Consider the following 22,783-nt stretch of genomic DNA (forward strand, 5'->3'; position numbering starts at 1 on the left):
CGGGCCGGGGCGGGCCCCCGGCGGGGCAGGGCGGGCCTTGTTGTCTTCGCTTGCGAGCAGCTCTGCGTGCCCAGGAGCGGGCCCAGCTCTTGTAATTTTAAATAAAAAGGAGTGCGCAGGGGGGTGGAGCTGCGAAAGGAAGAAGGCAGAGACGGGAGGAGCAGGGAGGAAGTTTAATGGCAACCGCTCTTCAAACAAGAGTTAAAAAAGCGTTTAAAAGCATCCGTCCTCGGCCTAAAACCCCAGGGGGGAACAGACTGCAGCGTCTGGTCTCCAACAGGGCTAAAAACAGTGTTTTTGTAAAAAGGGTATTTGGTATTTACACCTGACTTTTTAGCTACAGAAAACAAAGCACACCGCGTACATAGAAACTCCCCGCGCCTTCAACATAACAGTTTATGATGAACCAAAGCTGGCTGCTGTATTCAGTACGGTAATAAACATGGACAAAACCTACGAGCTGACAATACAACAACAGAGTAGAAGTGTTCTTCTTAAAAAGTGTTTTGGAGTTGATATGGAGCTGCCTTGATTAAAGAATAATAATAATAAAAAATTACTCTGCTTTTTCCTTGTCAGGCTGCAGTCTCAAAAAAAGCAATTAGTCCGTCTTGATCACAGCCATCCAGAATTTCCAGAAGAAGAGGAACTTTTGTTTTCACATTGGTGCCTCTGAATTTAAATTTATCTATGAAGAGATCCGTGATCATACCTGCAAAGGTAAAATCCCAGGACTTATTATTTGCCTTGTTTTCATTATGAGGTATCTCTACTTTTACCGCATTGTTATGTACCAACTACTCTAGCTGATTCTGGGTTTAGCGACAAGACTCTTCTTAAACTTCATGTTTTAAACAATGATTTGCTTTTAAACAAACCCAAAACACTGTTAGAAGAGCCCCGGTGATCCCAGGTTCATTCCACAGCATGCATTTCTGCCTTAGAGTCACCCACATGTGAAACACTGAGGAGAGAGGAGCTACACAGGGTGGGCACCGAGGACTCTGCCTGCGCTGTAGATACAGAGGCTCACTGAAGCTGGCATCTGGCGGAGGTTCTCTGAGCTGAAAGCTGTCCGGGGAGCACCAGAGGAGATTACAGAATTTCCCTCACTAAATGAGATAATCTTCTACGAGTCTCCTTTCCCACCCCATGTACATTTTTCTGATGTGTTGCAAAACTTAACCACTCAGAACTGAATCACTCATTTAACTTGTATACATTCTTAAACGCCATCCTGAATTTGAATGTGATCCCTAACCATGTCCACACAGACAAGGATCATCCAAATACGAGACGCTGTCTGTTAAACAAAAAGTAGAAAAGTCACTTACAAACAATCCTGGTATTTTCATTCTCAGTGATGTGGTTGTGATGCCAAATCAATTTTACAAGTTCTCAGGTGAACAATTCTTGAGAACCTTCAGAGAGTTACTCAGAGTTCGTAGCAGCATGCAAGCAATTTTCAGAATGTGCTAGGTTTTACTGCCTCACCTTTGACTTCACATATTTACGATCAAAAACATTTGTGTAAATATCCAGCCTTGGCTCTATGACCAAACAGACATATATACTTACATACCTATTGTTGTCCTGAAGCTACCCAAGTGTACTCATTTATCAAATTACTTCAGTTCTGCTAATACTGACTTCATAACTATTTCAGTCATGTCCAGCATGCGCTCTGGACACTAAGTTGCATCTAAATAAAAAGCTGAATTGATCAACAAACCATAAAGTCTCTCGAGGTGTGCAGGTTGTCTCTTGTATTCCTCAAGCAGCTGATCTGCCTCTTCCAAAATGCTGCGGTATTTTGGTAGCAGGAAGTCCACATTTCCTTCATGAACTTGTAATTCCTCAAAGACATTTTAAATCATAAGAATTAACAGCAGTTAAGTATCGTAAGAGCATAAAAGTAAGAATAAATTAAGCTTGGGTCTGACAGAAGGAAGTACTTCAGAGACAAGACAATCCCCTTCAAAACTAGCAAGAGTCACTTTCGAAGTGCCTCATTTTCTCCTCTTCTAATGAAATGCCAGATGCTACTTGTCACTTCTTAGACTAGATTCTCAAAATCCTGCGTATTACAGCTTCCAGCTCTGAGTACTGCCAGAACAGGACCACACCACAGCCTGGCCTCTACAGAATCAAGCCTAGTGAAGGCTCAAAGTCTTTGCCATAGCTTCGTTTTTAGAAATAATAAATTCCTAGAAAGTACAGCACATGCTGAAAGTCTAAAGGTAGAAGTAAACTCTGAAAGTATCACTCAATTCGTCGCAGCAAAAAGTTTTAAGGACCTCTTCTAAAATGCCCCAGCCTACCATCTGACCAATTTAAGATGGTCAATAGCATAGATCTTTTTACCCCCCACAGAAAGACTGTTCTTTTCTAGACAAAAGGTAATTATGCTATGCATCGTGCGTCTGCTGGGATAACAGCTTTCATCAATCACCAGATTATTTTACTGCCTATAAATTACTATCCAAAAAATGAGTGACAAAAAAATTGTCAAAAAAGATTTGTCAAAGATTTGCTGCCTAAGAAAACCCTAAAACTAGCAAGATGCGCAAAATCATTATTATTGCACAAATATAACATGCATTAAGAATAAATTCTCTACTATTCTCTACCTCCCCAGTTTGCCAAATGAAGCCCAAGTAAAATACTTCTAGTGATAATAAAGATACACACTATTCTCACTGGCAGTCAGTTGTTCTACTAACTAAAGAATTCTGACAACTAGTATTTGATTCCCTCAAAGGACAAGAGAGAATTGTTGTTTACTTACATCTCCCGCTCCCTCAAAAAAGAAGAAAGAAAAAAAAAAAAGAGATAATGACAAGTTTTTGATGGTAAAATCCTGGTTGTTGGGAAAAGTCCAGGAACTGGGAGAAGCTGCCTAACAGGTACCTCCCAAAGACTATCCGTTGAGGAGGGTATTAAGCATAAGATTAATAAGCAGATAATTCAGAAATTATGACACACTGGGATGAAGTTCCAAAGCAAGGAAGTCACCATCTGGCCTGGATGATCATCCCCAGATCTAAAAAGCTTTGAAATGTTAGTGGAAAGAGACAAAGAAGGAACTGGAAAATAACAGCTGGCAGGAAGAGAACATTAGATTATAAAGCTGGCTGCCTTCTACTGTCCGATTTAAGCATCCTCAACATCAGGCAGTAATCCTACCTGTTATTCAGAAAAGGGAATTTTACTTGCAGAAGCCTGTCTCCTAGATAATTAAAATACATGTCATGGAAATAGAAACAGAACAGATAGCAGTATGACACACAGCTAACATGAACCCTACAGCTTAGTACCTGACAACGTAATCCCTCACAAAAATCCTTCCACAGGAGTGCAGATACTTACCCTCAAAGCATCTATTAAGTGAACCTTCTTGGCCAAGAGCTGCTGATACTCTAATTTAGGGTGGATAAGCTTTAATGTGTGCCTCACAGATTCTTCATTTATGTCTAGTAGGGAATGAAAAAAAAAACCAAAAAGCAAATTAATAATACATATTCCATTTATAAGAATATAAAATTAAGTCAAGGACAACAAAATAGAGAAGAAAGTTTTACCATATGATATTTTGAGATTAATCTTCCTTTTAGTGGCCTCTTTGGAAAGCACATCTTTTAGGATGGATATTGTAGAAATGTTGTCAGACTTAAAACATCCCTCACCTTTTCTATAACAGAAGAAAAACTTTGAATGAACCAATTTAGACACACATGCATGCATTAGACTTGTCCCTATGTTAAATCAGAAGGCCTGTAATTAATGCCCAAATCAAAGAAAGCAACCCCTATAACGGTCATAATGAGTCTTCATATATCAGGTGGCTGGATACACACCGATGCTATTCCCTCCTTCCTAGCGTAATCTTGACGGAGAACAGTTTGTTCCAGTAAATAAGACAAAGCAGTATACACAAGTCTCAGGTATACACAAAGTGGTTTTCCTTATTGTAAGGCACTAAGGTTATACAAGTAAGATTCCTGACTGTATTCATTCCTCCTAAGTTTTATCATTGCAATACCTTGAAGCCAAACAGCAAGCTTCAGTAACAGAAGGGAGAAAAACCACCACCCACCAACTTTCTATGTTATGAGCAGACAACACATATGGTAGGCTGGGAGCAGTCTGGAATCTCTATGATTACAACAATTAATTTTTCCCCACTTCACAGTTTCATTTTCAGGTGGATGTATATAATTAGCTGAAGGAAGATATAACTAATCAATTTGAGAATAGAGTATTAATCTTAAACACAGAAATAATATTTGCCTAATATGAGTTGCAGAAAAAGAAGGTTTTCAGCTTAATGCTTATCACGTTTTTGTTGCATGAGTATTAAATGCCTTTTAAGCTATTTCTGCTCCTCGATATAAAAAAAGGAAGTTAGAAAACAACAGGCATTACACAGTAATTTCACTACTATATTAGTTACTATGTTCTTTAAATTCTAAAAGCAAGCCATCTCCTTAAAAACATATCAAGCCTTTCCCTCCCTGGCAATTTCGGTTTTTGGACCAACTTCAACAAAAACCCTATTCAAGTTACAGATTGCATCATTACTGGATACTGCTCACCCCTGGTAATGTTTGACAATCCTTTTCAAGAAAGGTTCTTGTTCTCCTTAATGGGAATTTTGATGGGGCTGAGGGTGGACAGGTGAACAGTAGTATGTGCATGAAATGGTACTCGCAGACTGGTCAAGAATGAAAAAGACAAAAGCCCCAGTGTAGTCACATTGCGCTTTAGTAATTGTATTTTACCTGTAAGTACTTTCAAGCTGTGTACCCAGGAAGGTGTTCTGAAAATAAAAGGTGATACTCTCTCCAGCCGGAGTCTTTTCAGGCACCTCAGGCAAGCAGAACACAACCCACGAGTGAATTTCAGCAAAACTGAACTGGCCTTTGAGTGTCAGTGTATTCACAGGTCTGCGATATTATGAAATAAAAAAAAAAAAAGTTAATACTTATGAAGGAAGGGCACTGTCAGTGCACTGGTTATCCATATGAAAAACGTTTAGTTCCAATGTCATGGTTTCTTTTTAATCAACACCCTGTAAAAAGTTAGGTCTCTTGCTAAGTAGTTATGTATTGCAGATTACAGCTACTTTTCTGTATTTCAAGGCAAAAAGCTATACGTACATTCAAGTCTTATCTCCTAGCAGGCATGTCAGAACTGGATAAGAAACTAATTAGAAGTTTTTGAGGTATCCCGTTTCAAGTTGTTAAACCTGAAACTTATGACAAAAGGTGAGTAACTGACAACACAGCAAATATGACTAAGAGCCTCAACAGTCTCCCATGCTGTGAACCACAGACAGAACATCTGTATCAAGGACGAGGCATAACGGAGCTTATCTGCACACTGAATCATTCGGACACAAAGGCATTTGGTATCATTCCTTCTATTTTTCAGTTTTGCTTTGAGGCAAGCAATACCTTAGTGGCAATACATTAACTGAGGGTGGGGAAAAAAAATCAAGTAGGAATTGCATAAAATACAAGGTTCCTAAGAGAGAGATAAAGGGAAAAAAGGTCTTGGCTCAGTTTTGGAGCAGGAAAGAGTTATATTAAAAGGGTTGGGGGGAGAATGAGGCTGAAACTGAAACGACTGCGGTTACTAGCACAGGAGAGTTTCCTTTCTACCACACCCTCAGCTCTAGTAACACATGGGGCTGCACCATAACCCAGGTCTGTAAAATGAAAAATAACCTGAAAAGAAGGATAAAGAATGGCAAGGAAAGCAGGAACCCATTAAATCCACATTTTCTGTCCGAAAACCCACTAAATGGAACTACAGGCTCAAAACTGTACGTTAGGGGTTAGAAATGGCATACTGAAGCTTATAGAGTAAACGCTGGTTCAACTGGACTGTGTCAGTTTTTCAAGGTAACAAACCATTAATTTTTCTTTGCAGGTACCTGTCATGGTCAATAGAGTGACTTCTCTGATGAAGCGAAAGCGGTTTAATTTGATACTGATGAACTTGGCAGGTTTTTGGTTGAATTCTTGGAGTTACATATGCTTGAAGCGTCCCGTACTGTCCTTCAATCGATCGAACCTGCAGAAATAAAAGCAGAACCCACAAAAAAGAACAAAAGGGGAAGGACTAATTTACCATGATTTGGGAAATTGGTCGGTATTCAAAATATGTTAAAAAAAGACTGCAGTACTTCAAGAATATTTAGAGTACTATATTTACTTCATAGTGCCACTATAAATAGATCAAGAATGTTTTAAAACTAGACAAAGTAGTGTCCACCAAAGTGCTGCTATAGTTGATGAATGAAATATTAAGAAAATAAAATCCGCTAACTTACTTTCTGATCAGTTAAAATAAGTCTGTAACTTGCTTGTAATTCTTCAGTGGCCTCATTTTTTTTTTTTTTTTAATTAAGGAAAAATACATTCTGTAGCAGTTGGCAGCAAAGAATAGATCAAATAATTGAAAAGAGTAAATAGAATTTCAAATTATGTGTTCATCTCTTCATAACAATCAGTTCTCCCTGAGCTATTTTTGGAAAAGTAAGAGGCCAGATTTAAGTTAAAGTCTCAGAATACGCAACAAGCAGGATGTACAAACCCATTCAAGACACAGTGCATAATCTCCACACCTCTGAGGACACAGCAGTGCATCAACCACTTCTCTGCTGAGACCAGTTACGCAGACTGCACTAAGAAGTCTGCCACTTGCACAGAATCAACATGAAACAGCCGCGTCCCACCAATAACATCAATACAGGCATGAAAGTGGGCAGGAGAGCTACTGAAGTAGCTTTATCCAAACAGAAGAGCAGACTGGAGTTCAAATACAGGTTTGCTTTATAGCCTTGTGTATGTCCCCTATTGTCTCAGAACTCAAAAAAGTGTGTTTTGCAGGAAGACTTCAATGTTTTTAACAAAAAGAAGTTAGTAAAAGTTCTTTTTGGAAATGAAGTAGCCAGGACTTAAAAGATGTATTGTCTGCATGTGCATAGGTGAAATACAAAAAGAGAATGAAGTCACTGGAGATCCTCAACACATTGCAGCGAGGTGGCAGTAGAACCCCTGCAGATCGAATCCATCACATCAGGATCCAAATACAAGAGTGACAGTACAGTGTTTTCATGCCACACTGCACTATGCTGACACACAACAGCAAGTTTACATATGTTTTTAGTGGGAGAGCAAAACCCGCTTTTTGTGTGCCATGAATGCATTTGATTCATTTTTCTTGTGTTATTTACTCTTTACCTAGTATTTTCAATAGCAGAGGTGGCCAGGGTCATATCCCTGAACTGAAATAACAGAACTGAGAGACAGGGAGATAAAGTGACCTGCTCAGAATCAATAAGCACACTGATAGCATTTAAGAAGGGGACCTGGAACGTAAGAGTCTTATTTCTGCACAAGAGGTCCGTTATTGTGACCTCATAAAAAAAACAGATAACGACCCCCAACCTCCCCACATCTGATGCATCTTATGCAGGCTTAAATTTCTAATGATAATATTTGGACTGAGAGTTCTACATAAATAAACACATACCAGATTAGGAGGCTGCAGTATTAGGTGACTACATAAAGAGAAAACCTAGAGCCTACGTACATGTTGAGGATTTTCCTAATCATGACTTCCTTCATCACTTCCCCTGTTGGTAGCCACAAAATGTGTGAATTTGGGGGATCATTAAAAATAAACTCCAAAACACACACACGCCTTTAGTATAATAAACATGGAATGACCGGATTTGCTTCCTCTCCAAAATACAAATCCGGTCTATATTCCCTGGTTATTTCCCTGTGTAACTTCCTTCCTGGACAAACAGTGCCAGAGCTTTCTTTTCCACGCCTCTCTCCACTGAGTTCCACACACTGTCTCTAGAATCAAGCATTTCCACAATCTGTGATTTCCCCCACTGCTTTCATCTTAGGGACACTGGAGAAGGACCCCAGTCTCTCCTCTAAAGCAACACAGATCAGAAGGTTCTCAGGAAACAACCAGCAGCAGAAATTGGACTGATGATGTGCTCAGGCAAAGCGGTTGGTTCAGGCAGAGATCTCTCCATTCCTAAGCAGACATCTACATATCCGTTAATTTATTATGGAAAATATGGAGCATTTTACCTTAAGTTCAAGTCTCGTAGTATTTGCTTGGCATCGGTAAGTTGCAAGAAGAAAGTTGCTATTTGGCTGTAGACAGCAAAAAAAACAGAAAAATAATACCAAACAGGTCTGTGGATTCACAAACATTCTACTGGTCTGTTTTAACTGTAGACACATACAGTAAAGTTTTCACTATATATGTACAACTGTTTTACAAAAGTTAAATACAAAAAAGTAATCTTTGGTTCTTTGGGATAATCCAGTTAATTTTAATTATGGCAGCATTTTAAAAATATCTCTATATAAGGAGAAATCAACTGAAGCCTCTTCTACTCTTTAATACCACCATAAAAATTACACAGCTATCTACTGTTCATCTGAGGAATGTATGTCAGCCTGCCCCACTCATCTGCAGTATTAGTCCAACATGCAAAAACTAAAGTAAGATCAGTAGGAAAACACGCTACTAAAAGAGCTACATTAATCATCATAAATGACAAGAAACTTAAAATAAAAAGTTGGTTTCTGAAAGCTCCAGGGTAGACCAATGATGTGCAAATTCAGTTTCTAAAACTAAAATACTTGGAGGACTGTTACAAGGAAAAAGTCTTCAAAGAAGATTTTCATAACGCTAAGGTAGTTTCCGGATTTCCCCCCCAGCCCTAAGCACCATTAGTAATTCTGCAAGCATTTAAGTTTTTAATTATTATCTAAAAAATGCACTTAGAAGACTCCCCATACAGCAGAATTTTCATGTTCTAAAGTGATTTTAAGAGACGAACTAAGTAAGAAAAACAATGTTCTTCACCTAAATTACTTTGAAGTAAATACACGATACTGGCAAACCCAGAGAAGAGAGCAATTCCTGAATGTGTCTTTCACATTCCTTACAAGCAGGAATCCTTTTGCGCATATTTACCTTGGCCTTCTGTCAGGACCTGCGACTAACTCCTAATTCTGCAGTATCTGTAATGAAGCTGAGCTCTCCAAAAATTAACCAAATGAGTAGTTTAACCCAATATCCTTAAAATTACAAATACATAAATCCAAATACTGTTTTTAATATACAGTATTAAGAGCTTTCATCAAGCAAACTCTATAAATATTATCTCTTTTGTTTCACTTACCTCAGAATCACAGCTGCTAAAACTAACAACAGCAGAATTTTTATCCACATCCAGCAAGTCTATTGGGACATCACTCTGCAGAACATATGAGGAAGGAAAAATAAAGAGCTTAAGTTCCTGAGTAGCTTCTAATGCATTTATCCTCTAACTGTCATCAGTTATTGTCACAAGGGAGAGGCAATGATTGCTGCATCCAAGAGGTAAAAGCCTGACAGACATGCGGCTTACTACTTAATCCTGGAGTAACATGATGATCTTTCTCCTACTCCCTTACGGAGTCCTGAACTCTTGTGTGGCTGGCTTACACTAACTTCAGTGTAAGATGTGTAACTATCTTCCAGACATGAAAGTATATTCACATCTTTCAGACATGAAAGTATACTTCATTCATATGCATGAAGTATATTCATTATTCAAGTGTCTCCTTATTTTAATAGGGGGATTACAACACTCATTCAGGAAACCAAGGATTACATTACGTAATTATTAATGATCCTTTTACTTACAGTAGCGCTTCTGACACAGACCACTTCTTATCTGGATGTGTTTTCACTGGAATTAAAATTAAATCTAATACCATTTGAAAATGTTATCATTATAAATGATTAATTACTTGATTTGGTACTGCTTTATATCTTCACAGAAGTGTCAGGACACATTGATAAATATGCAACAAGCTTCCCAAAAAAGTATTTTGAAAACAGTCTGATTGTCTTCTCACAGCAGAATACCACATACTGCTTTATATTTCTTTAAAGAAAAAGCCATAAATTCTAAACACTACATTAAGTTTACGGCTAGATTAAACTTATTTCACTAGTCCTCACTTAGCTACAGAAACAGCTATAGAGCTGCACATTACCTGTAGCTTTGCACTGCTCTAATAACGTCCACAATAAAAATGAGGTTTTTATTACAAAGTGAACAATAAAATCCTGCAGTAGTTCTCTCCCATTTGTTATGGCAAATTCACCTCACAGATTCCTCCTTGTCAAATTTTTCTCCCCACGCACATCCCAAAAGAAGGTGATTCAGTACCACTGCTCTTTCTGACTACCAAAGATAACATTCATTTCAGTTGATGCAGGAGGAGGAATAACTAATTAAGGCTGCTCTACTTGGCAGGAGTATTTATCACCAATTGCACACGAATCAGATGCTGTTCCACCGTGAAAGTGCACAGGTGGCCCATAACATTGTAAAATCAGTTTTCCGCTACAGAGAGTACTTAACTGGCGAGTGAGAATCTGAACCTCATTTAAGATTTACTGAGTTAATTGCTGTTCAAGTAAGGAGGGACATGCAAAAGCAAACACAAAAGTTACGTAGAAACCTGCTAGTACAGCAGGCATTTTGGTCTATTTTATTAGTGTAATGTTGCTCTGTTCAATAAGGGTTTAAGTTGTATTTGCTCCCTAACAAGCATTTACAACAGTTACTTCAACACTGCAAGGCTACACACTACAGCTCCCTCTCACAACAATCCAGACATTTAAAACCCCATATACTTAAGACAGTATAACTCGCCTTTTTAAACCGGAAAGTCTCTGAATGCTTTATGTACGTATCAAGAAAGCCAACAAGAAAAAAAACACGCTTACCTGTACCAGGACATTATCTATAGCTGTCTGAACCTCCAAGATGAGGCTGTAGCTCGCATCATCTTTATTTAATGTAAACTTATCATTCACACTAAATGCAGGTACCGACGCAACAGCAGTACTGGATTGAGAAGACTGCTGGTATTTTTCACGTTCCTGAAGTACTTTCATCTGTAAGTGCTCCAATTCATTCCTAGAAAAGGGAAACCACATATAATGTCTTAAAAAAACAACTATCACAGCTACCCTAGAAATTAAGTAGATTAAGCTTGCAAGGCAATCACGTTTCTCTTCTGTCCACAATTTTCCAACCAGAAGTGACTGGTGACTCCCCTTCCACATATATAACAAAGATAAAACATAAATTGTAGCACGTGAAAATGTAGGTTCTACTGTACTTTGACAAAAGAGATTTCGATGAGTCACAGGAAAGGACAGCTTTTTTCCTTCAATGGACAATGCATTTTGAATTATATGCTAGCGACTACTTTCCTCCCATTATATAGAAGCTATAAGCAGCATGAAGAGGGGAATCTTATCTTGCTGATACTGAGGAAGAAGGCATTAAGACATCATCATGTGAAGGCAAGATAGAAAGACATGGTGAAATGAGGCTGCTATTCATTTCTACTTTGAAAAGGCTTAATTCTACTTCTAGAAACACTAAAGATACAGAAAATCCAGTGAGACAGGAAGGAAAGATGACATTTCAGCTTTTAACATTTCAATTCTCCCATTTAAATTTCTTTCTAGTGCAATTACCTTAAGGACGAAATCTTGCTCTGCATTTCTTGACTTAATTTTAGTTCTTCACCTGATCCACCTTCTCTATGGACAGGTTCTGTAGTCAGTCCTGTCAGCCAGCCTAAACCAATATATGAAGTTTATATTCCTTACAAGCTATAAAAAAAAAGTCTACACTCAGCTTCTGTGGAGTGATGCTTGTTCCAGATACTGAGTAGAGAGAATTGAGACTTTAATTTAATCCTTTCTTTGGAGGATTAATCTAGATACTGAGCATGATTTTTTATGGGTTTCATTCTTAACTTACAGATTGGAAAACACTACTAATTCTTTTTCATTAAGTACTTCAATCAGTAAATCCCTCTGCGGCAGTTTTTAACCAAGCGCTTACATTTTTTCCCACCTCTGCTTCTCTGACAAAACCTGGAACGATTGGCAGTACTATAGTCAAAAACAAAACAACAAAAAAAAGCTGTGTGTTTGTAGCAAATGGTGTTACACAGTGTGCTTTGAGATTGAATGCTGCCAGTTAAAGTGGGAAAAAAAAATCATCATTTTGTTTACTCAATTACATTTACTTAGAAAAGCAGATGCCAGTTGATTATATCCTGACACCTCAGGTATGATATGCAGACTTGAACGGGTGTTTATAGCTCTAGTTACCTCACCCAACGCACACAATCAGAAGACACCATTATTATAAAATGCACCATAAAAGCTGACACGTCCACAGTCTTTCACATTCCTTAGCTATCTACTTCAGTTACTAAGACAGACCAATAATAGAGCATGACCTTTAAAAAATGCACAGAAGTCCTACACTGCCAGGCTTCAAACGTAACTTCTAACTGCTCTAAGCACTACTTCTCCTGATCTGCCAAAATCTGCCAAACTCAGTCTACTGCACATCCTACCAGAGGTTACCTTTGAAAACCCACAGGTGAACAAGGGCTTTCACTTTTTTCTTTCTACAATTCACGGATCTTTTGTAACATTCCCACTAAAAGAAGCCACAAAGGACTTTGCCCACAGTATTGTTGCAGCCTACCATATCGAAACAACTCATATGAGGTGAGATATAAGAGTCTTTCATCATCCAAAGACTATTTACACGAGGTACTTGAACACCATTACTTCTCCATAACTGACTGAGAATTGTATCTTGCCAGAATACGTGGTTTCAGTAGGCTGATCTTGTAGTACTGAAGATAACCGAAGACAGAGAATTAGCAATGTTTCAGCTCCCAGCAGTTAACATATGCAGCATGTTTATCATGGTGTCTGGGACAGTCAGGCCAATACGTCAAATCCTACAGAGGGGCTGCTGGGACACCAACACAGGGAAGCTTTATTTTCTACTAAAACCAAAATCAACCTCATCTAAAGCCCTACAAAACTGAAAAAGAAGGAAATTACAAAAAAGAGATATGCATGTCTATCATATTTTTAGTACAAAAACCCCCATAAATAATTCCTTTGGACATAACATATTCATTATTTCATCACAGTTAGGCAGCAGTCTACACCAGAGAATAACCAGCTGCTGTGTTACACAGTGGAACACATTACAAATATCTTAAAATATAAAAACATAGTTTAAGGGTAGGAAACATGTTTTTTAAATGTAAGTATTAAATTAGAAGAGATCTTTTCACCAAAACTTTATCCCGGTTCCAGTCAGAACTAAAATGTTAAGAGATGTGAGCTGCACTAACAACAATGCCTGCTTCATTTTTATCACACCACCATATGCAACTTTTATTGAGTAAATGAAATCAAGCTTACCTGAATATGTGGATGCTAAGATTTCATCGTACCCATCTTTTCCTACGCAGCCACCCTGGATTGACGTAATGCTTTCTGATAAAGCCTTCAAGTAAACACATTCAAGCAGAGGGAAATATCACTGCACTCATTGTAGAAGTCTGGGGGGTTTTGTGAGGGTTTTAAGGGATGCACTGCTCCTTTTTACCTGCATCACAAAATACCTACATAGACACATAACATCTAGACCTACAAAAGAGTCAGCTAGCCGATGACAATCACAGCTAAATTGGAGTGCTTTAACAAATGCATTCCGATTCTACTCTGCATAACAAAGACATTAAAGAGCAGTTTAAAGCAAAACACTGATGGACAATATTTTTCCAGCAGGAACAAACAATCTGACTGAAGGCTGAAATCATCACTATGGATCAAATCTACTACTTTAAACAATTCATAACCAAAGTAATGATGCTTATTAAAGTCCTGACAGCTTACCTTTATTATGTTACAGGTAAAACACAGACTATACACAACATCAGGTTGTTGTTTCCACTGAGAGAGAAGCACTGTGTTAGGTTTCACCCAGGAGAGATTTCAGTGGTCAACAGAGCCAGAACTTTAACGTATCCTCTACACTATTTTGATTTTTGCTCACTTCGGGACTATTTAACTTTCTGGTTCTTAAATATTAGGATACAGCTTTCAAGTTCATATTGTCAACATTATAGAGTTCATCAAATAAAAAAAAAACCCACACATTTTAGTAGTAATGATCTTGTAAATACTTTAAGTTTTGAAGCACAGGAGTTTTTTAAAATCCATTTTTCCAGCAAAATAGAGTATGATGACTGTGGCTTACATGATCATATCGAAGGACAGGATCATCTGCACTCTCAAAGTTATAGACTTCTAGCACTCCGTCATCTCGTCCAACGAGTAATTCTTTAACTCCATCTCCCAGAATGTCAAAACTGTCAATACATAAGATACCTAATGAAAAAAAAAAAAAAAACACGTTTACTTCCATCTTAATTCGTTTATGACACCATAACACACAGGCCACATTCAGTTACGTACAGAGATTCCCAGTTGGCTTCAGAGGTTTTACTACTGCTATTTCTGGATGATTCCACCAGAGGGCTGCAACCTCTCCCCTCTGCCTGAAGCCCAAGATTGTACCGTGGGTTTTACAGCGACCAATTCCAAATCAAATCCACTACCGTTCCCTTGGTGAAAAGCACTGAACAGAGACCCCTTCTGAGGTTCAAACAGCTTACTTTTCAGTGGTTTAACCCTCCCTCATCACACATTTCCCCAGGTGAACTATTTGCCTGTCCACACTACTGTAACTTTGCCAACTGAAGAAGTAAGCATTCTTTGTTTCCTATAATTGACTTAAAGCTATTGGTAAACAGACTACTCTGAAGTCTGGCTGAGGTGACAGAAAGAGGGTTCTGGCTTGTGCCACACCTGGACCGGGTACTGCTACTTGATAGGTCAGTGGACAAACCCACTGCTAGCACATGAGGAACCAGCCTACGACAACTAATCATGGTTGGACAGGAAAGAGAGTTAGGGTCTGGAAGGAGGAAAAAGCAGTGAGAGAGAGTCTGTACAAGAATTAATACGAAAAACGAGATGGAATTTAACTTTTATGACTCCTTCATATTTCATGTGAAGGATAAGGACACACTAGGAGGAAGCATTTCAAGAAAATAATTTCGCAATAGCTTTTACGAGATAATGACATTTAAAAAAATACATATATTCTATTCCTGGTCTTCTCTGTTACAAAGCAGTATGGGCTAATAGGTGCTGCCAAAGCCGCGTATCAAGGCTAAAACAGGGAAAGTGTTGTACTGTGCTCTGATCATTTAGGCCTCGCTGTGGAGCTTTAATGAAAGCCTTATTCCATCTTCAGATAAAAGCCCTTATAATGGCTTTTAAAAAAAAAAAGAGAAGGAAAAAAAAAGTCTTGTAGGGAAGTTGCTAACCTTTCCTCTGAAGAGGCTTTAAGACCACTGAACATCTGAAAAATCTGGCAGGTATATTTGCACTTAGAAATGGTCACGAAATTGATAAAAACTTCAAGTAATCATATATGAATCAACACTGTTTTACAAACGCCACTTTAAAAATACTGTAAAAACAAAAGTATACTAAAGCACTGGAAATAATATGAACAGAAAACCCAAAGCAAGACAAACTGATTAGAAGCATTTAGAAGAAAATCAGAAGAACGAAAGAGAGCTTACTCATATTAATAACACATAATTACAACATGCCTCCAAAGTATCTATGTGTAAGATTTCCTGATTGTTATACTTGTAATAAAGCCTCAGACATGCTGGAAAGCTAAAGAGTGAGCAACTGAGACACATACCTCCTCTCTTTTTTTCATTTCCAATTTCCCACTTAGGTATAGGCTTAGAACCAGTAATCTGGATAAGACCCAGTTTACCATCTGAAGTTCCATACACAATTTCTTCTCCAGAATCACCTAAACGCATAAACTGAATTTGGAATCAATAAAATAAAGTACATCAATGTAAAAAATCTGAAAATATTGCGTAGTTACACTTTACAGCCCAAGGGAACAAGAAAATATTAATATTAGTGTTGTGTAACAGAACTGTCAGGCTTTAAAAATAAACAAATGAAAACTGCATCTGTTCTGATAACGTCTTCATGGCTATGACTCTTCTGTGTACGAATGCCCCCCCTGCACTGAAGTTCTGCTTAAAAACCATCCATAATCCAATACTTTAAATTTCAGCAAAGCCAGGCTATTAAATTGCCTTACATAGAATCACAGAGTGGTTTGGGTTGGAAGGGACCTTAAAGATCACCTAGTTCCAACCCTCCTGCCAGGGGCAGGGACACCTTCCACCAGACCAAGTTGCTCACGGCCCCATCCAGCCTGGCCTTGGACACTGCCATGGAGGGGGCAGCCACAGCTGGACGAAGATATATACAGAAGATGAACAAAGAGATTCATTCAGAACATGCATCCAATAGTGAATGTTGTGCCGAGACTTAAGCAAGTAAGAATTACTTTGCCAAACTAGCTCTGAATGTCATTGTCACACAATCTGACTGAAACTAAATTAGGCACCAGATTAACACACTAAAGTGATTTCTATTAGGTTCGAACAGATTAGCAAGAAGGATGATCAAACTATTTTAAGCTTGATCCCTCCACAGTCTTAGCTAATGTGAGCTCTACTCAATATTCTCATCCCTCACAGACGGATGCAACTAGCAATTCTAGTTATGGAAATCTGTCTGTAAGAGAAACCCAAACCCGGAATTTTCACAAGGTCCCCAAAGGTCCAGCCCGTATTTACACAATGAGACCACCTTATATCTCACTGCTCTTGTAATAGCCATTCAATTAAATGTGAAAATCATTTAGAACTTTCTAAAACAGTCATGTGTGTGCATATATTTATTTGCATGTAAGAAATGACTTCACAGATTTCTGCTGCATTTTTAACATCAGCTTAAAGATCAAGGCAAAATGTAATTAACAAGCACAAGCAATAAAATCTTAAAAATATAGTAAAATAACATTATTTAATTATATGTGTATTCAAAATCTCGTTACCTCCATTTCCATTGTTTAGAGCAAGAACAGTAGGTGGTCCAGGAACTTCTACTTCATACAGTAAATCAGATCCCTAAAGACAGAGAGAAGTACCTTGAAGGAGTTTTGTTAAAAAACAAACACAACCCACCAAACAAAACCACATCAGTTGAAAACAAAAAAAAACAAAAAAACCCACCCCACCCCAAAACACAAAACACAAAACAAAACCCCACAAACATAAGGACAAAAATTATTATGGCCAATAGCAATGGATATGCTCCACTTACACAAACTCACAAACCTATGGGAGAACTATTTCTAAGCCAAAATAGGGTAAAGTTTATATAAAAAAAATATACAACTCTTAAAAAGTGTTATTATTAAAAATAATCTGGAAATTTGTCTGGCAAGTAATTTTGTTACATCACTTTATACCACTCAGGCTTGTCGCAACAGTAATTTGTGAGAGCAAGAATTTCCAAACTGGTGAAGACCTACACATGTAATTCCCTTCTCTGAGCACTTTCAGTTAGAAGGGATCAATTTGTTATCTACCTCCACCTATGAATTTCAAATCCTATTTATAGCAGTTTTATTAATCCTCACTCTGCAAGTTTATAATCATGATTTTCCTTCAAATAAAAGTACCAGCATTATAGACAGTGACACTGCCAAGTAAGATACATTATGCTTATCCTTATGAAGTTTAAGGCGTGCTGATAGGCTGATTCCCTCAAGAATTAGTCCAGTTCTATGGCATCAATACATAAAACATAAACAAGCAAGTATTTTAACCTGTAAAACTCTGAGGACTCTATCCTGACATGCAAGTACCGGTGTAATGGAATTCACTTTATCTACAGGAAGGCAGAGAACGTCATTGATTTTATCTCCTGATAGGTAGTAGTGCTGGTCTTTGCAGTCGCAGTAATGATTATAGATATAGCTCGCACAAAGAAAGAGATCTGCTCCTGAAATATGCCTGACAAAAAGAAAACATCTCCTGTAGCATTTTCCCAGTACAGCTGCAGTGATAGTCTTCTAGCCCTACTATATGCATGCACTACTGCTTAAAGATTCAAGACATTAGTGGGCCCTGTAAGCTGTTCCAGGTATTAAAATAGTTTCCTATGAATGCTAAAATTAATTCTTCTCAAGCCAGCTTCTATATGGCAGCATCTTACAACACAATCCAAAAAGAAAAAAAAAAAATTGTTCCTGTTCTGCTACAGGAAGGTTATATGGACACGATAGACTATGGCAATAACCCCACTTCCACTCACCGACATTTGCACTGATGCGAGCGCCTCCAGACCCCTCCCAAGCCCCCCCACACTTTCTAAACTTCACCAAGATTTTCTAAGTTCCTTCCTGCATGTCACGGCACAAGCTAAATCTGCACCAGCACTTAGCGCTACCTACAAGCACACAATTCGGTACAAAATTATTTCAAAAAATCATAGACTAACAATCTGCTACAACTATGGAAAAAATGCAAAATATCGTACATACATAGCTTTGATGCTTTCAGTGAGGTTAGTTTCAAATGAAAGAAACTGCTTCCCTCTTTTTGTGAAACCTCTAACTTCTGATCCTGTAGCCACAAAAATTTTCTCTTGTGGTGTATTAAGAGCTCCTCCCAACTCCAACCTTGCAATTTTTTTGCCTGGCAGTGTCTTGAACACTGGCTGTAAACAGAAAAGCAATTTTTATCATCACAATATCGTACTGATGGTAATCTTTTGAGATAAAGGATAATAAATTTGCTTTACAATTTCTGGCAAAACTAAGGATACTATAGATTATATGCAGACAAAAATAATCTGTACATTTCAGAATCACAAAGCAATCAAGCATTTTATAAGTAAATAGATAGAAAAAGCTTATAATGTAATAAATCATGACTTTATTATTTCAGTGTTATTCATCCATAGGAAAATTTCAGCACTGCTAGTAGCTGGTTTTTGTCTGTCTGTGGATTTTTTTAAAAAGAACAACATACACACACACTCCCTTCCTCTAACATGTCAAATTCTTATCCCAAAAGACTACATAGATTTCTTTGTATTGCTATAGCATCCTTATGAGCTGGCTACGAACCTCCTCAAAGGGGTAAAAAAAAAAGATAATTTTTTATTAAGCTGGGCATAAGTCTAGGCTCACAGAAAGCAAGCAGTCTGTCAAAATCCCCTAAGGTGACACACTTAGTGAATCACCACAGGTTTGTGTCCTGTCACAGTAACTGAGTACGTGTACAGCCTTAAACCCAACGGAACCACAGAGCAAAAGGCCTTAACCTGACTCTTTTTTTGTGACGATACACACTGGTGTCTGACTCTACAACTATGGAGGACCATGTGCTTGTCCAGGCATGAAATCAGCATGCCCTCATCACGGCGAGGTATCAGTCCTCAGCTCTACCCAGACACCTTCCACAGGTATCCTATTCCCCACGTCAATAAAAACAGACTTTCAAAGTTAATTAGGAAGAATGTTTAAAAGATAACATTTTAAATGGAACACTTCCACTTACCACAGCTTCCCCTTTTTTTATGCCAAAACATGTAATGACCCCATCCTGATCTCCAACAACCACCTTTAAAAGTATAATACATCATTTTTTATTACATGCATATTTTTTAAAAATAATGCTTTTTTCCCTATATTAATCACGTTTTCCTGTACTTAAGTACTTTAAATTCTACAGTGCTGCATTCACGTAGCTGCGTGTAGAAACGCTGGATAAACAGCTACAGATAGGACCCTGACGCCTAGGAATGACAGTTTGACAGCATTGCCAACCCTTTTTCTGCTCCTAGCTGTAAATGCAGCAGTCACCAGGTGGAACATTCCCAAAAGGCATATTTGGCAAGCGCTGTATTTTCACATTGAGAACTTATTATTAAAACAAGAAACGCACTGTTATTCCTGTCGAGTTTTCCTCAGTAAGTTTCCGTAGCTTGAACTTCCATTACTGAAAATTAAAGAAGCAGCATTCCACCTACATTGAGTGTCAGCAGAACAGAAATAAGAGCAACGCGCCAGAACTGCCTTTCGGTGTCAGCAATGCCCGAAGCTTTGGAAATGCCTTTATTGGTTCTGGAAGTTTTCCAAAAGCGAATTCAGATCCCCTCCCCCCCGATTTTTCCAACAATTTTCCAACATTTGGTTCCCAAGCTCTCCCCTAGGCCGCAGCGACCAACCATCCGGCGAGGCGCCTAACGACGCGACCCCCGGGGCAGGGCCCGGCAGAACCCGCTCTCCGCTGCCGACGCCGCTACCTTCTGCGTCGCCTTCCGCCCCGACGCGGGAAGCAGCCTCATGGTCTTCTGAGCCGTCACCCCCACCTGCGGGAAGACACAAGCACGCCCGAGAGCACCGGGACCCTCCCTCGGCCTTCCCGCCCGCCCAGGCCGCTCGCCACCGGTGCAGCCCTCTCCCCCGGGGCGAGGGCAGGGCGGCGCGGCCCGCAGCCGGGCCCACCTGCAGGTAGTCGACGCGGGCCAGGCTCAGCTCCATCGCGCCGGCGGGGAGCGGATCCCGCCCGCCGCCCCTGCTCCAGCGCTCCCGCAGCTCCCGTTACCGCGGCAACCGCGGACAGCGGCCCGCACCGCCCCCAGCCGGCGTCCTATTGGCTACGCCTGACGGCGAGGGGGCGGGACCGAAGCGAGACGCGCGGCGCGATTGGGCAGAGCGCGCCGGAGCGGGCGGGGCGCGGGGCGGCCTCCCGGCAGCCCAAGGCCTGGGGAGCGGCCTGAGGGGAGGCGGCGGCGGCGCCCGGCGGCTCCCGGGGCCCGGCCTGGGAACTGCGGCGGGCAGCGGCCGGCCCGGCCCGGCCCAGGCAGGCGAAGCGGTCTGGCGGGGCACGGGTTCTCCCGAGCGAAGCACTGGGCCCGGGCCCGGCGGTGGGTGGCCGGCCTCTCTGGTAATGGGTGATCCCGACGCGGGTGGCAGACTACCGGGACGACGTGGAGTATCAGTAAAGTAGGAACGTTTTATTCAACAGGGAAGCATCGGAGGCATTATTTAGAACACTGTAACAAAATACCAGCCCTGCACGGAGTCTGAATTTTTAAAAAATAATTTCTACCGCATAAACAGCAGCTTTGGACTGAGCTCACGTTACCTTCCAAAATGGGTTTTTTAAAAAAAAATTCTAGTCTTTCCTCTTGAAAGTAAATGTGCTGACTTAAGAAAGGGTAGTGGTGGGTACGTGTGTACGCAGACGCATTAAACAGTGCTGCTACAATTACATTCACACTTACCTGATCCTCGTTAATGCCTTGCGATCACACCATGGGCTCCCGCCTTACGCGCGTCACTAGCATGGCTAACGAAGAACAAAGATTTCAAGTAATCCTCCACGGGCCGCTAGCTGCTCTGTGGAATTATGAAAAATCCGATTCGTACCCAGTTACTGCAAGGAACGGAGTACTACCTTGTGTCTGCTACTTTTAATTCTTTTTCTTGCAGATTTAGTGCAAAGAATTCTCGATACGTATTCACAAACCTGTTAAAATACCAGCAGCTGATACCGTTATACCTTTTTAATGCATAAATGGGGGGGGGGGAAGATAGTTCTTGCTTTTAGGCAATTAAGAGAGCATTGTTTTTGTGGCAAGTTAATAAAATTTCCTAAGACTAAATTCCATAGAAGCTGTACATAAAGTTATTTAGTGCTAAAAATCTACAATACATTTTTCAAGTATAAGATACTGAAATATTATTGCCAATAAATAGTTGTGCTGTAGTCAAAGCCACGGTTCCTCTGTTGAATCATTCGCATCTCAACATATTAGGATTTAGTTTCTCGCTGAGTTTATGTATTAAAATCGCTAACTCTTCTGTCGCTTGGGACTTATCCTCCAGAAGTTCGTAGCGAAGACTGGAGATATCCTGTTTGATTTCCTTTAATTCACCTGTATTAAGCATTGAAAGAAATACTTGTTAGCAAAGCTTAACGTTCATTCAGTACTGTTCTGTGAAGTCACATCAGTGTGCGTTTCAGATTTTTGTCTCAAAGCGTTCACGAGAGCAGGTGCGGGGGTGGGGCAGGAGGCTTTACCTCTTCTTCACTCCCAGTGAGATACCAGTTTTTCTCCACCCGTAAATAACACCCAAAGGTGTGCTAGTAGCCCACTGAGCTCTAACGTTGTGCTCCACGTGTATACAGAACATCAAAGATTCAAAAAGCGCTTTACACAGGTTAATGAATTAATCACGGCAACACTGCTGAACAGCTGGTAAATATTAGTATCCCCCTTTTAGAGAGAAAAGGCAAAGAGATTTGTCTCTGAAGTGATGTGCCAAGATCACACAGGAGAAGAGTGGCAGAGCTGACAATAAAACTCACAGCTTCTGAGTCTCTCTCCTCTTCCTTACCAATATCCTTTGAATTAGAAAAAGTCAACCAATTTAAAATTGTGTTATAGTTTGACACAAATACAAAAAACGCATTTAAATTAAAACAATTGTCAAGGCCAGGCTCATAATAAGCAATAGCATGTTTTCCATTATAGGATATTCAGTTCAAGAGCAGAAGCTTTTTGAAATATTAAATACTATTCTCCCAGCAAGTGTGAGGTGTGTGAACTCTTACACAGTAGCCACTGCGGGAAATTATTTGTCACATATGAAATAAAAGACTACAAAAGAATACCTAAATTCTGTAGTGGTGCCGAACAGGGAAAGATTCCTAGACTTACATTTAAAATAGCTGCAGTACCTAAGAATGTGGAAGTTTTCTATTTAGGATACAGCAGACTTCAAAAATGGTATCTTCAAAGGCTGGATCTGTACTTTGGGGACCAATGAGATGGGCATGACACAAAGAGCCCCACCTTTGCTATGCAGCTG

General features: G+C 39.6%; 2 protein-coding genes across 5 annotated transcripts in view; both read right to left on the reverse strand.

The window, feature by feature from the left end:
* Positions 1–189: 189 nt before the first annotated feature.
* On the reverse strand, positions 190–20,528 carry BBS7 (Bardet-Biedl syndrome 7). 3 transcript variants are annotated; one of them, XM_075420919.1, is made up of 19 exons: positions 20,411–20,528; positions 20,209–20,274; positions 19,461–19,523; positions 18,440–18,615; positions 17,723–17,909; positions 16,946–17,018; positions 15,722–15,838; positions 14,198–14,328; positions 13,357–13,441; positions 11,590–11,692; positions 10,828–11,020; positions 9,227–9,301; positions 8,121–8,186; positions 5,939–6,078; positions 4,782–4,946; positions 3,582–3,691; positions 3,370–3,473; positions 1,733–1,856; positions 190–712 (listed from the first exon to the last, which is right to left on the reverse strand). In XM_075420919.1, exons 1-19 carry the CDS (start codon positions 20,444–20,446, stop codon positions 576–578), a joined length of 2,151 nt encoding a protein of 716 aa, XP_075277034.1. In that variant the 5' UTR covers positions 20,447–20,528; the 3' UTR covers positions 190–575. The 3 variants fall into 3 exon arrangements, with proteins under 3 accessions (XP_075277034.1, XP_075277036.1, XP_075277035.1); XM_075420921.1 differs by having other exon boundaries at positions 20,131–20,274; positions 20,411–20,444; XM_075420920.1 differs by lacking the exon at positions 19,461–19,523.
* A 414-nt stretch (positions 20,529–20,942) lies between these two features.
* Positions 20,943–22,783, reverse strand: part of TRPC3 (transient receptor potential cation channel subfamily C member 3) — a 47,180-nt gene continuing 45,339 nt past the window's right edge. Inside the window, exons 12-13 of one of the 2 annotated variants that reach the window (XM_075420925.1) lie at positions 22,281–22,316; positions 21,761–21,846 (exon numbers count right to left, since the gene is read on the reverse strand). In XM_075420925.1, coding sequence (XP_075277040.1) covers positions 22,306–22,316 — 11 coding nt within the window. In that variant the 3' untranslated portion in view covers positions 21,761–21,846; positions 22,281–22,305. Of the gene's footprint in view, positions 21,847–22,280; positions 22,317–22,783 lie in introns of both variants that reach the window. The other variant, XM_075420924.1, reaches the window with a different exon arrangement.

Source organism: Opisthocomus hoazin, chromosome 5 (genome assembly GCF_030867145.1).
Source record: "Opisthocomus hoazin isolate bOpiHoa1 chromosome 5, bOpiHoa1.hap1, whole genome shotgun sequence".
Taxonomy (NCBI): Eukaryota; Metazoa; Chordata; class Aves; order Opisthocomiformes; family Opisthocomidae; genus Opisthocomus; species Opisthocomus hoazin.

Excerpts from the sequence above, each read along its gene's own strand:
- BBS7 (XM_075420919.1), bottom strand. The coding sequence starts at position 20,446 with ATGGAGCTGAGCCTGGCCCGCGTCGACTACCTGCAG. Across the intron at positions 20,275-20,410 it reads CCCGCGTCGACTACCTGCAG|GTGGGGGTGACGGCTCAGAA; the intron begins GTGGGCCCGGCT and ends GTCTTCCCGCAG. Across the intron at positions 11,021-11,589 it reads AGCAAGATTTCGTCCTTAAG|GAATGAATTGGAGCACTTAC; the intron begins GTAATTGCACTA and ends TCCCTTTTCTAG.